At 31.0% G+C, this 15,950-nt stretch overlaps 1 protein-coding gene across 3 annotated transcripts in view; it reads right to left on the bottom strand.

The window, feature by feature from the left end:
* Positions 1 to 11,475: 11,475 nt before the first annotated feature.
* Positions 11,476 to 15,950, bottom strand: part of LOC127964774 (rho GTPase-activating protein 6) — a 38,090-nt gene continuing 33,615 nt past the window's right edge. For 2 of the 3 annotated variants that reach the window (XM_052565104.1, XM_052565103.1), the window contains exon 13: positions 13,581 to 14,417. In XM_052565104.1, coding sequence (XP_052421064.1) covers positions 13,984 to 14,417 — 434 coding nt within the window. In that variant the 3' untranslated portion in view covers positions 13,581 to 13,983. Of the gene's footprint in view, positions 14,418 to 15,950 lie in introns of all 3 variants that reach the window. The other variant, XM_052565102.1, reaches the window with a different exon arrangement.

Genomic DNA, 15,950 nt, shown 5'->3' on the forward strand with positions numbered 1-15,950 from the left:
TTTTTTGCATACATAAAATCTGAATATAAATTATATCCAAAAAAAATCTAAATGTGCATTAAATACAATTAGTCATGAACATTTACATATATATTTACATTTACATAATGAATTATTGAATTATGTAAGTTATATTGTTCTACATTGCATAGTTGCCATTAATAATATGCAATTAATTTTATATATATATATATATATATATATATATATATATATATATATATATATATATATATATATATATATATATATATATATATATATATATAGTATTTATGTATTTACTATAACTACACACACACACATATATACATACATACATATATATATGCATACTGTAAATAATATAAAAAATAAAACATGATATAAAAATATTAATTTATTTTCTAAGTCTTATTGGTGTGCATTAACTATTATATTCATAGTATGTTCATAATTATGTGATATTTGTCTTGGCCTCTCAGTCAGTTGTTGAATAAACTGAAAACGCATAATGGCATTATTCTGCTGAGTTTATGTTCATTTGTGTATTTCTAGCCTGAAGTCTTTCCGTGTGCTGATGTCTGTGGAGTCTGAGAGGCTGATCTCATCCAGATTTCAGACCTCCTCTATGACATTATTACAAACATCACCGCTAATGCTGAACATGCCATAATTAGAGCAATATTTCTCCAAACAGAAACAGAAACCTCTGGTTTGGTGTGAATGATGTGCAGAAAACCACAGACCTCCACAGACCTCCACCGCAGAAAGATGATCAGAAAAACATGCGCATGTTTGGGGTTGAATGCGTATCGATTCTAGAAAAAAAATCTGGAATCTTGATGGACAACAGATCTGCATTCATGAAGAAGTCTCAGCACGCTTCACACACACACTTCTGTATTGATGATCCCAGACTATACGAGGCTGGAGTCTCACCTGCTTCCCCATGATGAAGATGATGAAGATGAAGATGAAGATGATGAAGGGAATGAAGACGTCGTTCCTGAGGATCATCTGAGAGGAGTGCAGTGAATCTGTGGGGTTATGAAGATCTGGGTGTGTTTCAGACATGTTCACACAGGAGCGAAGTCACTTAACCCTTACAGAACAACACTCATACTTAGTTAAATCTGCAGGATGCCAGTCATTTTTTCTCTGGGCGCAAAAGAAGAATTGAATTATTTGTGATCAAGTGATCATTATTATTATTTAAATATTATTTATTATTACTGATATTATGATAAATTTTACTTATTAAATGTATTTTATTTATTTATTTTAATTATTCATTACTTTTTAAAATTAAATTAAATTATTTGAATTGAATAAATGAATTTAATTTAAATAAATGTACTATGATTATTATTAATTTAAATTACATTTAAATTCATTATTATTAGAAATAATATTAATAAACAAATAAAATGTAATTTATTAGGTTATAAACAAACAAACAAACATTACTGAATTAGTGAATGAATGAATAAGAGTAAGGTTTTTTAAAGAAGTGTCCTCTGCTTACCAAATCTAAAACTACAGTAAAATAATAAGAAGAAGAAGAAGAAGAGGAGGATGAAGAAGAAGAATTAATATTACAATTTACAAATAATTATTAAAATGTAAATATTATTGCAATTTAAAATGTAATAGTAGACTGATTTCTGAAAATCATGTGACTCTGAAGACTGGAGGAATGATGCTGAAAATACAGCGGAGCATCACAGAAATAAATTACATTTTAACACAGATTCACAGAGAAAACAGTCATTTTAAACTGCAATAATATTTCACAATATTACTAATTTTACTGTATTTTTAAAATAAATAAAAGCAGTGGTGAGCAGAAGAGAATTTTTTCTGAAACATCAACAAACATTTTGACTCTAGTGTATGAAATTGAAGAAGCAAGAAGTCTTTTTTCCACGATGGTTTAGACTGGATATGTATGTAGTGCTGTTGTCTGTGTATCTGTTTTCAGTTGTTTGTTCAGGATCTCAATGACCAGAGCGAATAGTTGCACACACTTGAGTTCTCAGCATGTTGAGAAGAAACTCTATAAAGTCCTGCTGCAGAACATTTGGTGGTTTGGGTTCAATGCGAGTGGAAACAGAGCTATAAACTGCAGCCGGAGCCACGGAGACACTCACAGGAATTTCCCTGCTTCTCACAGACTGGGAAGAAACGTTCCTGCTTTTAGCCGCTCCGCATGATTATCATCCGTCGCTCCCAGACACCGGGCAGACGGTCTCAATCTAAATCATGACTTCTGTGGCCCTCCAAGACTGGGTTATTATAGTTAACAACAACTAAAATCATTAAAACGTCATTTTAACTGAGCACTAAAATAACTAAATCTTAAATAAAAATAAACAAAACGATATGGACAAAATTAAATAAAAATTCCTAAATCTTAAAAATAAAAATCCTAAAATTCAATATATATATATATATATATATATATATATATTAATGTATACAGTGCTTTAAGTGGCCCAATAGAGGTGCCGGTACTCTATTATAGCCACACAAAAAAAAACAATTGTTTTTTTTTTTTTTTTTTTGATGATTCCCCTCATCCCCTGAGGTAACAACAACTATATTGAAGGGCTTTTATATACAGCAGTCAACAGGACAGGCAACCTTAATAATTAATCCTTTTATTAGTTTGTGCATTTGCTTGAGCTAGAAAGAACAACTGAACATAAATAAAATGTACAAAAGGATTTTGAAAAAATACCCTTAGAAAGAGCTACTGCAGTAATGCATTCAAACTTCCAAACTGACTCGCGAACCAGCTCCGAACCCCCGAACTGATTCAAATAATTCGCGATACCCAAACTGACTCAAATGATTCGCGAACCCGCTTTGAACTCCCGAACTGACTCAAATGATTCGCGAACCCGCTACGAACTCCCGAACTGATTCAAATAATTCGCGATACCCAAACTGACTCAAATGATTCGCGAACCCGCTTTGAACTCCCGAACTGACTCAATTGATTCGCGATCCCACTCCGAACTCCCGAACTGATTCAAATGATTCGCGATCCACAAACTGACTCAAATGATTCGCGAACCCGCTACGAACTCTCGAACTGATTCAAATGATTCGCGAACCCTATACGAACTCTCGAATTGATTCAAATGATCCGCGAAGCCGCACCGAACTCCCGAATTGATTCAAATGATTTGCGATCCTCAAACTGACTCAATGATTCGCGAACCCACTCCGAACTCCCAAACTGACTCAAATGATTCGCGAACCCACTCCGAACTCTCGAATTGATTCAAATGATCCGCGAAGCAGCTCCGAACTCCCAAACTGATTCAAATGATTTGCGATCCCCAAACTGACTCAAATGATTCGCGATCACGCTCCGAACTCCCAAACTGGTTCAAATGATTCACGCTCCATACTCCGAACTAGGAAGAATTAGGAAGCGTGCATTGTGAAGGGCGCTCTGAAAAGGGGCATTGAAGGCAAATGATTCAAATCTATCTATCTATCTATCTATCTATCTATCTATCTATCTATCTATCTATCTATCTATCTATCTATCTATCTATCTATCTATCTCTCTCTCTCTCTCTCTCTCTCTCTCTCTCTCTCTCTCTCTCTCTCTCTCTCTCTCTCTATCTATCTATCTATCTATCTATATATATATATATATATAAATTAAAATAAATGTTACCTGAATTAAAAATAAACTTTATTTCAGCTAGTTGCCAAGAAAAAAAAAAAATTATGTTTTCATTTAGTTTTACTTGATGTACTAAAATAACTGGAGCGTAAATTTAAAAAAGAATAAAAACAATATAGACAAAATTACTAAAACTTTACCTAAAATAAAAGAAAATATAAAAATAAAATTTAATTCAAAATATATATATATTTTTTTTTTTGTAGCGGTTGGATATAATTATTATAAAACAAAAAAATGCTATAACAATAGAAAAAAAAAGCTTGTTACTTAAAAGAAAACTTAATTAAAAAATATGTGTGTGCATTATATATATATATATTTAGTTAAACAATATGAACTAAAACAACTAAAACCAAAATAAAAAAGAATAAAAGCTATAGTATATAGACAAAAACTAATAAAACTGACAAAATACTGAAAACGGAAAACATAGAAATAAATGAATAATGATAATAAAATAACACTTGTTTAAAATGTAATTTACAATAAAACACAGTGCAGGAAGAAATAATTTCATAATTCCTAAAATAAATCAAAGCAAAACATCCAGGAGCAGAGTTTGAGATCCTCTTAATGCTGTATTTATTACCATTCAGCCTGCAGTCATTGAGAAGGGCCTGAGTGTGTGTGTGTGTGTGTGTTTGTGTGTGTGTGTGTGTGTGTGTGTGTGTGTGTGTGTGTTTATGCGGCGGTGGGTTGCTGTGATTCTCTGTAGAGTTAGTTTGCTCTGTGTTTGAATGATTCATATAAATGTGTTTTTCATAGCTGTAAAACAGACATGCATGAACTTGACGACGAGTTTACAGAAATGTTTTAATGCCAGTGGAGGGAAAATATGTGAATGCTTTAGATCAGTGACTCTTAACTGGACACAGATCACAGACAGCAGGAGAAATAATGGTGCATGCAAATAAACCCATGCAACTAAAGACAGAAGAAACACTTCCTTTGTTCAATCAAACCAGAGTGGGTTAACTGAAACTAAACTAAAAAAAAAAATAATAATAATAATAAAATATTTCTTGTTTTAATTTTTAATAAAAATAAATAAATAAATAAATAAAACTACACAGATTTTTTGTTTATTTAGACAATTACTAAAACTTTAACATTAAAATAAAAATAAAATATGTCATTTAAAAAATATATAAAAAACAATATAAAAAAATGAATCAAACTCATGAGGATGAACATCTTTTCTGAAGTACGAATCACAAGAGAAAACACGTGAATCAAACACATGGAAATAAGAGTTTTTAAATGAGCATCTGCAGTCTAACATCTGGTGATGTGATTGAGATTCACTCGAGGGAACACACACACACACACACACACACACACACGCTCATCTCAGGCCTGGATAAAGCTGTGATTGTTTCTGAGGTTCAGATGGATGAATTCTCCTGTGACGATGTGAGGAAACCAATGTTTGATCAACAGCACAACTACAGCTTCACTCTGTTCCTCTCTTCTGATTTAATGTCCTGTTCAGAGCTGAGTTCAGATCTCTGAGGCTCCACAACTCAGAATACAGCGAATGCTTTACTGCTGACATTACATGTAAAGATGGTCAAAAAGATTGAAACAGCATTTCAGTTCATTCTGAATGATCATTAAACACAATACTGGAAGTCTCTTCTGCTCACCAAGGCTGCATTTATTGGATCAAAATATGAAATATTTGTACTATTTAAAATATCTGTTTTCTGTGTGAATATACGTTAAAATGTAATTTCTTGTTGTGATCAAAGTAGAATTTATTTCAGATTTTTCAATGTTCATCAAATCTAATTTTTTTGTTTTAAAGATGCTTTCTTTAGACAGTTGGACTATTTAAAAGAGAATATAAGAAAATATAACTACATTTGTGTTTCCTGCTAGATGAATTTCATAATAATAAAAATAAATCTGGCTCTAAATCTCTCTTTTCCTTATTCAGAGTTGATCTAGACGAGTGTATGCAAATTTAAAAGTAAATAAAAGTTTGTTAATCCTAAATCATTGAAAACCGCAACTCTAGATTCATCCTTTGTATACTCTCAAGGTGGTAAATGTATCACTTTTTTTCTTTATTAACCTGGCAATACATCCCTTATGAATTTATGAATAAAAAAATACAATACAATAAAAAGTTTTACTGGAAAAAAAAATGGGTACTATACTTAAATCATGGTACAATGGTACAAATTAACCATTGTTTTGTTACATTTACTATAGTTTAACCACAGTTTTTGTAGTAAAACCTAAAGTAACCTAATAATAAGAACAATGTAACAGGCCTACATTTATTGGAAATGCCAAATCCTCTTAATATAGCAAATATTTGATGCTTTTGACAATATATCTGACACATGATATGATGCAACCCAGCACGGGGAGGTTATCGCTATCGAGGTTATCTGATTGTATAAGCCAGTGATGGTCAATGTAAAAAAAAAGAAGCAGATGAACACAACACAGCAGAACAATGAAGTTAAAGAGTAATTTAATCATTCAGCTGAGCTGTGCTCGTATGTTTAAAACACTTCTGCTCTTAAATGTTCATACTCTGCTCATGTATTAAATGTGCTTTATTGAAAGTTCAGTTTTCTTTAACTTCTCAGATAATATCAATATTATGATCTATTTCAGATGTGTCCAAAATGAGTGGTTACATACACATATATTTAATTGTTTGATCAAAATTATTGCTAAGGACAATTTAGTAGTCGCTGGCTATCACTGCTAAATTCTACACCCTTGCGTTGTATTACTGTATTAAAACCAGTTTTTTGTGTGTAGTAGAGTATTATGAGAGAGAGAGATGGACTGAGCTAGCGTTCATTCTTCGGGATCAATCTCATTTTCACAATAAAACATTAGTTTGAATGTCCATTGAGGGAAGCGATATCTTTATCGTACTATCATTTCATCTGTTAATTAAGGGAGTTTTCTGATGACAGCGGTGCTCAGTGCACCTGTTGGCTGCATCTTATAAGGTATTTATAAAAATTAAAAATAACTTCCTTGTTTACAACCATGTTTCAGTCTCTTTCAATATAAAAGTCTTTACTACTACTGCGCTATCTTTATTAGTCTATACGTCAATCGTAAGTCTAAACAAATGCATTCTAACCTAAAAAACTCGTAAAACTACATTCTGTGATAGAAAAACAGTATTATTTGTGAAATTATAATGGTTTTGGAAGTCTGCCATGACACTTGCTGTGAGAAATACTGCAAGTGGAGAGATACAAACTAGAATTCATTAGAATATCGCATCATTGGTAAAAGCTCTCAGCCAATCAGACTCAAGGACCAGAAAGAACTGTTGTATGAATATAAATATGTTTTTTATTACTGTTATTATTATTTTAAAAAAACCACTGAACCAAATATTAATTGTAATGTTATTACTAATCTTTCTTACTATCTCTGAATTTAATTATTTATATATTTTGTAACATTATAAATGCCTTTGTTCAGCTCCATCCCTCTCCATCATTCTGGTAACACCCAAACTTAGTGATCCAGTCAATTCCTAATGGATGAAATCAGTCTTTTTCTCACTGAATGTTGTTTAGTTTGTTTTTTTTCACTCTGAAAAGCTTTGAGTGACAGGCCAGCGTCTGATGATCGAGCAGCAGCAGACAGAATCTGTCATAAATCAGTGCGGATGCTGGTCCGTCGGTTGAGCCGTATATCACAGTTAAGTGTTAGTCAGAGTAACACACAGCTGTGCTGCAGATTGGCTCATAAAGCTGAAGCACATGTTTCTAGACGAGGGGAATCCCACTTGTTTCAGCTTGTTTCATCAGGAGAGCAGCATGTCTGATAACAGTCTTACTCTGTGCAGAAAACTTCATGAAATGAAGAATTCAGTCACCATTTATTCGTGATCGTGTCTTTTATTGAGTCTGTTGAGATAGTTGGAAGAATGTTCAAGCTGCTGTTTTCCATGCAGTGAAAGTGGGGGGATCTTTTACTGTAGTTTGTCATAGCTGGGGTCTGAGAGGCCATGTTTGATACTTTTAAATTGCTTAATTTGTATGTTCGTCCTATTTATTTATTTATTTGTGTCATTTACACGATGTATCAGTTTTTTCAAGTAAGGTGTAGTTGTTCACTATAAAAATTAAATATACAGTCAAAATAAATTGCATTCAGACATCTTCAACATTTGTCACATTATCACAGTTTATTTGCTATACTTTAGATAAAATATGATAAGAAGAGTTATCAATATATATAACTAATTTATAACTGTTTCACTAACAATATATAGTATATTTACAAAATGGTTTTAATTGTCTATACATATTTTGTTATATATTTGGGGTCAGTAAGATTTTTTAAAATAAATAATTGGAATAAATATTCAGGCTTGGGAGGGTTACTTTAAAAATTTATTCCTTTACAGTTACTAATTACTTCATAAAAAAAAGTATTCAGTAACGTAATCCAAGTACCACAACAAGAAAGTAATGTAACTGATTACTTTTGGATTACTTCTGGATTACTTCAAGGCCAAATATTATTTTTTTAAAAACAACAGCATTTATTAATTAAAAATTTCACAGCCCTGAATTAATATATATGTAAAGGACTATACAGAAATCTAGTGCATGGTATTGTTATTACAGATTATTTTGTTTTGTTTTGAAGAAAATATAATAAGAAAGAATTTTAAGGAAATGTTTCTTCAACAGGAAAATAGAGAATACAAATTCATTTTTTTCCAAGCAAATAACACAATTTTTTGACAATGGAAAATGTTTCTTCAAAAGGACAATAGAGAATACAAATATTTTAATATATATATATATATATATATATATATATATATATATATATATATATATATATATATATATATATATATATATATATTTGCAAATATAAAACTAATTTTTAAAAGTGTAAATGCTTCTTTAGGTTTTAGGATGTCGAATCCTTCGATGAAGTGTTTTCTTTGCTGGAAGGCAGTTTGCAGTGTTCAACGTTGTTTGCAATTTCTTCTTTTTAAACAAAACAGCAGCGGAATTTGCATGAAATGAACGTGTTTTTGCAGCAGTGATTCAATCTGCGTCTGAGGAGATTGTAGACAGCCGTTATTTATGTGCGCATGCACCAGCGGGTGGCACACGTGACTCGCCTGAGTCATTAATCAAGCTGTGCTTAATATAGTATTATTATGCCAAAATACTGATTTATTTAGTTTTAAATTAAACCATTGTAATCCTGAAAGTATTCCCCCTTTTTTCAAAATGTAACTATAATCTGATTACTACGTTTTTTGACGTAACTGTAACGGATTACAGTTACTGGATTTTTGTATCCTGATTACGTAACGCCGTTACATGTATTCCGTTACTCCCCAATCCTGTAAATATATATATTTGTAAATGTATAATTATATTTGCAGTTAGTAAGATTTTTATTATTATTATTAAGCACAATAATATGTTATTTATTATATATTATTAATAATTATTTAAGATAATCACATTTTTAAAATAATAATCACATTTGGGTTATGAAGATGTTTAACAACAACAACAAATTAATTCTTTTATTTAACAATGACACATTAACTTGATCCAAAGTGACAACAAAAACATTTAAAACGTTTCAAAAGAACTTTCTATTCATCGAAGAATCCTGAAAATATTAAATACATACTAAATTACATTTTAACACATCCACATAGAAAACAGAGGTTTTTGTTGTTGTTGTTGTTGTATGGTCAACAGAAGCTCACAGGTCTTTCTGATCTTTTCACAGAAGAATGGAAATCCTTCAGTGGTCATCAGAGGCAGTTCATGATTTCTGGGTGAATTTTATTTAAAATCATAATAACAGACCTGCCGAGACACAAATCAAAGTTCCCACATTTTCACAGTGATTTTCCAAGACCTTTCCTTGACTTCTCTAGGCCTGCAAACCACAGTTTTAACCTTCCCTGCCATTTCCAGGTTTTCCATGACTGTGGGAACCGACGTGATCCTGGAGTCCGAATTTCTCAGACCACAATATTGTTTGTTTAGTTGTTTAAGTACACTCAAACATTTCATTTGCACTTTTTAAATCACTCAACACATCTAAACTACTGTTTTCTTGTTCTAATATGATGCTTTACTCTAGTGTTTTAAATGCTGAATGTGTTTGTTAATGTCAGTGATTGAACTGAACTCTTGTGTCTCCCTCTAGAGGCTCATCTAGTAACTACACAAACAGCTGTCCTGCTAAATATATGTGCCCTGCCATGTGTATATATATATATATATATATATATATATATATATATATATATATATATATATATATATATATATATATATATATATATATATATATATATATATATATATACATATATATATATATATATATACATATATATATATATATATATATATATATATATATACATATATATACACACATATATTTCTTAAAACAAGAAAAAATATCTGCAAAAAAATCACATTCATGGATATATATTTTCTTCTTGTTTTAATTGAAAAACGAATAACTTTTTGATACGTTTCAGACTTCAGTTTTTTTATTTTGTTGTTTCTCAATGATATGCATATTGATTAAAAAAATATTTGTACTGAAAAAAAATAAAATAAATATATATATATATATATAATTTGTTTTTTTTCCAGTACAAATATTTTTTTAATCAATATTTTTATATATTTATTTATTTATTTAGGATCAACAACAATACAATTGTAAATGTAATAAATGAAAAACATTGTAAACAAAAATGAACTAACCTTATAGAATATATGTCTGTAATCAATCATCTGTAGACATACTTCATAAAGACCTGTAAAATACAAAAAATAGTGTAAATGTGTGAAACAAGGGATGCATCATAAAATATTGTATATAAATAAATAAAACAAAACTACTATATAATCATCTCTTACCAAAAGTGCAGCGCAGGGAGAATTTTTCAAGCTACTTGAATGTTTTTCATGCATGCAAAAATAACTAAATAAAATTTAATAAATAAAAATGATCATAAATGTTTCCATCCATAAGTATTTGTAGAATTTATAATAATTGTATTCATTTTAATTTATTAATAATAATAATAAATACAAATGTAATAAAAAAATGACTATGTTTATACAGTACTTTTACAATATAATTTTAAAGTAAAAAAAAGTTATAAAAGTCTACTTTTATAAATAATATTTTATGTGTGTGATTTGAACAGGTCACTCCATCAACATACTGAAATGTGGCAAAAGCAAAAGTCCCAGAACAGAGCAAAGATCGGCCAAAAGCCTCTCGGTGCACTTCACTTCATCAGTTCACTCGACTGTTTGTCACTTCCTGTTTGGAGGGGATGTGAATGTGGTTTCATGCTGCTCCTGGGAAATCAAAACAATGGACTAAATACAAAGCCCAAGGAAACCGACAAGCATGAACACACACAATCTTTACAGTAAACATCAATCTATTTATAGTACATATAAAGTACAATGACCACATTCTGAACGGAAATTACTGCTGAAGTCTGCAGGGTTATTATAAATAAAACAAAAACCATACATATATAAAATAAAATAAAAAATCCTTTACTTAAAATAAAATTACCTAAAATTAAATAAAAGTTTAACTGAATTAACTTGTAGTAAAATAAAAGTAAAAGTGTTTTAAAAAGTAAAAATAACACAAAATAAAAAAAATAATAATTCTAAATATTAACAAAAACTATAATAGTACCTCAATGTCAGTAAAACAATGCTGTAATGTAAATAAAAATAAATCTTCATGTTGCACAGATGAACTTTGAGAGACATTCATTTTATTGTGTTTGTGAACACAGATGTGTTTGACTACAGGCAAAACAAACAAATAAACAAACAAACAAACAAACAAAGCACAACCCAAAAACCCAACCTAAGGCTCTTGAAACAGTTTCATCACATTCTATTGTGTATGAACTGCATGATGAAAACAGAGACTTTTGATACACAACAAACGTCATTAAAATACTCTGTATTCTGGTCTTTCTCCTACTATTTGGATTAAAGTAATTGATTATCAAAATATATATTTGTTTTATAAAATGATTGCTCTTGACTGTACAAATATCAGAAATATCAAACAGAACACTGACAGGGAAAATAATGAAGTACTAAAACTCACTTATAAATGTATAAACTCATATACAGGACGTGATTGCTTTGTTCTTCATGTGGTTGTAATTTAAAGGAATAGTTCACCTAAAAGTGATATTTAGCTGAAAACATGTCCACCTTCACACCATCCAAGATTAAGATGAGTTTGTTTCTTCATCAGATTTGGAGAAATGTAGCATTGCATCAGTGTCTCACCAATGGATGCTCTGCAGTGAATGGGTGCCGTCAGAATGAGAGTCCAAACAGCTGATAAAATCGTCTCAATGCTGGATTTGTTTCAGTTTTCGTCTGATCCAGATGTTAACTGATGAACTGGAGTGCTGTGGATTATTGTGATGTTTTTATCAGACTCTCATTCTGACGGCACCCATTCACTGCAGAGCATCCATTGGTGAGACACTGATGCAATGCTACATTTCTCCAAATCTGATGAAGAAACACACTCATCTACAGCTCGGATGACCTGAGGGTGAGGAAATTTACAGCAACATCAGTCAAAAAATAAAATTGTTTCAAAAGGCAGAGCAAATTATTACATTAAAAAAAGATATAAAGATAAACACGTTTCTTCAGAATAATGTGCACCTCTGAATCACAGGTAATAGAACCAGGAACGTGAATTAAGAGTCATTCTGACTTTAAAATCTGAATATGGTGGAGATAAAAATATTATTGATTTTATTCAGATAAAGCAATACTGAGACAACAAACTAACATCATTCTGTGGTGATTATACACAGTGGTAACATACTAGTGGCTAATTTAATAAATAACATTAATAAATAAACACACTGGGTTTCGTAAATATGACATTCTGGTTGTTTGCAGCACTGTAATTAATCTGAAATGCTCGTTACCGTATGAAGTGATGATGAAGTGACGACAAGAAGCCAAATACTTCCTAAAACATCATCAGTGATGAAATCAACCGATGAACAGAGGAAGGACAAAGCTGGAAATATGAGGCATTATTAACAGATAAAGCTAAATCAATCTTTAAATCTCCAAAGCGCAAATGTTTGCTGTGTTTTTTTTTTAATCACCTACAAAAAAATGAAATTCTTTGGAAATGACCAAACTACTAAAAGTAAATATATTCTATTGATAAATTCAATTGAGCTTCAACTGAGGCTGAAGTGAATTCAGAATGTAAGCTTATTTTCGGTCCTTTGAAGTGAACTGGCCACAACTCACAGAATGCAGAATTACAATTCAATTTCCATTCTATTCAAATAAATTCATATAACTGCTAAAAGAGTAATTTTTCGGGTATAATTACCAATGCCGTGTTACTACACCCAACACATGGTTTTAGAAAGAAGTCTCTTCTGCTCACCAGGGCTGCAATTCTTTTTTATCAGAAATGCAGTAAAAATGTGAAATATTATTACAATTAATAACAGCTGTTTTCTGTGTGAATCTGTGTTAAAGTGTAATATATTTCTGTGAAGCACAGCTGTATTTTCATCATCATTCCTCCAGTCTTCAGGGTCACATGATCTTCAGAAATCAGTATAATATGCTGATTTACTGCTCAAGAAACATTTCTGATTATGATGCTGAAAAGATTTTATATTTTTGTAGAAACTGTGTTACATTTTTTTTTTCGGATTCACAGATGAATTGAAAGTTCAAAAGAGCAGCATTTATTTGAAACAGAGATATTTTGTAACATTATAAATGTATGTACTGGTACTTTTGATCAATTGAATGCATCCTAGATCAATAAAATTATTATCTTTTTTATAAAAAAATAAATAAATATTTAAAAAATCATGACGACCACAAACTTAAATGTAAAACATTACAATATTCTTCCTAAATTTTTATATCAATAATTATTTGTATTAAAACGATATGTAAGCAATACGCTAACATTTTGCGGTGCTTTCTCTCTTTCCAATTCAAATCCTAATTAAACATTCTGTGGGTTGCATCCAATTCAATTCAAATTGACTCTCTTAAAGGGACAGTTCACCCAAAAATGATCGTTCTGTCATCCTTCAGTCATTCCAAACCTGTATGCCTTTAATAAAAGAAAATATCTGGAGAAATGCCTCATTCATTGAAAGCCAATGGTGTCCTTCGAATATCTTCTTTTGATGACAGTAAGTTCATTTTTGGGTGAACTGTCCCTTTAAGCTGCATGTTTCACACCATAGTCTCTGGAAGTGTGTCTATGCTTTCTGATGACAGGAGTTGCCATATTTGCCACTTCTCTGTGGGCCAGTCTGGATGCTGCTCCACTCCGAAGCTCTTGGGTGGCATGTGTGACGCCGCACCCTGACAGGAAGTGACATGCGGCTGCAAGGACACAGCAGGAAGTCTGTCATCTGGTTTGGCAGGAAGTGCCATCGCCTCCTCTGACTGGTGAAATGCAGTCCAGCAGCTTGATGCAATAGGATGTAATTGATGGCGTGGGGAGCACAGAGGACTGCCATCTGCACTCGTGACCTGAAGGTGCGCTTTACCTTCAGCAAAGACGTTCGTATGGGACATTTGTGTCTCATGCACAGGTTCCATGTCGTTATCGTCATCGTAGAAAACATCAGAAGAGGCGCGTTTATACAGGTGTCCATCCGAACCTGAAGGACAGAGACACATTTCCTTATTCTTAACCCTCATAACACACAGTTTGAAACATTGGAATGAAACATTGCAAATGCTTTTAGACCCTCAAAATACACGTAATTTATTTTATTTTGCAAAAGATATAACATGTCTTGTCTTCAGGCATGCATTGATCCGATACTCAGTATCGGTATTGGTATCGGCTCCGATACTGGCATTTTCTGATATATTTACTGTTTCTCATGAATGTATTTTACAACAGTACAAAGAGCAATATGTAACATTTTACCAGATTTAGTCCCTTACTTGTTAGCTTTTATTTGGTCCCCACTAAATAATGTTGTTTCACTACATGTTTAGATTTTACTAAATCATTGTGCACCCATGATGTTTCTAGGGTATTTTTTGCTGGGTATGTATGGAGTACCATTGGTGTCAAAAATAGGTTAAAATTAGCTATGAAGTTAAATTAGTGTCAAAAAACTTTGGTAAAATACACTACTGTTCAAAAGTTTGGGATCAGAAAGATTTTTAAAAGAAGTCTCTTATGCTCATGAAAGATGTATTTATTTGATCAAAAAAACTATAATAGTATGAAATATTATTGCAATTTAAAATAATGGTTTACCATTTTAATATCCTTGAAAACTATTTATTTCTGTGATGTGCAGCTGTATTTTCAGCATTATTACTCCAGTCTTCAGTGTCACATGATCTTCAGAAATCATTCTGATATGATTATTTATTAAAAATGTTGGAAAAAAGTGATGGTAAAGACTTATACTGTAAAAAAAGAGATTTATATTTGAATAAATGCTGTTATTTTTAACTGTTTGTTCATCAAAGAATCCAGAAAAAAGTGTCACAGGTTAAAAAAAAGTATTAAGCAGTCAACTGATATTTAATCAACATATTGTTAATAAATCATAATAATTTCTGAAGGATCATGTGACACTGAAGACTAAAATTAATTTATTTAGTCTTAAATATTTCAGAGTAACATTTATGTTGTTTTGTTAGATATAAATATGTAGGTTTCAAAAATGTGGAATTTTTTTAGGAAGTTATAAAATCAAACAAGCTTAATTTCCATTATTTTCTATAATGAAGATAAGATTTATCTTGCTGTGTTAATATTTCTAAGAATCATAAAACTGTTTTAGAAACAAACTCTTCTTAACTGCCATTTTATACAAATTTTCTTATTTATATTCTTTATTCCCAAAAGTATTCGGTTTCTTGAAAATAATAATCTCAAGTATATCATAATTAACCTTTTTAGACAAACATTTGGGGCTGCAAAATATCAGTATTATATTTTGGACCTAGTAAATTAAATTTTTTTAATTGACACCAGAATTCAGCACACATATGTTGTTGAAAAATAATATATTTGAACCAGTAAGAATACAGTCATGAAATTTCACTATTTGACCATTTAAAAACTGTAATAAATAATTAAGATTGATACTGTATCAAAATATCAAAAGAATAAAAGTGCACGGAGTAAAGACAAAATGTTAATGTGCACAATGTGTTTCCCTTTG

Source organism: Carassius gibelio, chromosome B9 (assembly GCF_023724105.1).
Source record: "Carassius gibelio isolate Cgi1373 ecotype wild population from Czech Republic chromosome B9, carGib1.2-hapl.c, whole genome shotgun sequence".
NCBI lineage: Eukaryota > Metazoa > Chordata > Actinopteri > Cypriniformes > Cyprinidae > Carassius > Carassius gibelio.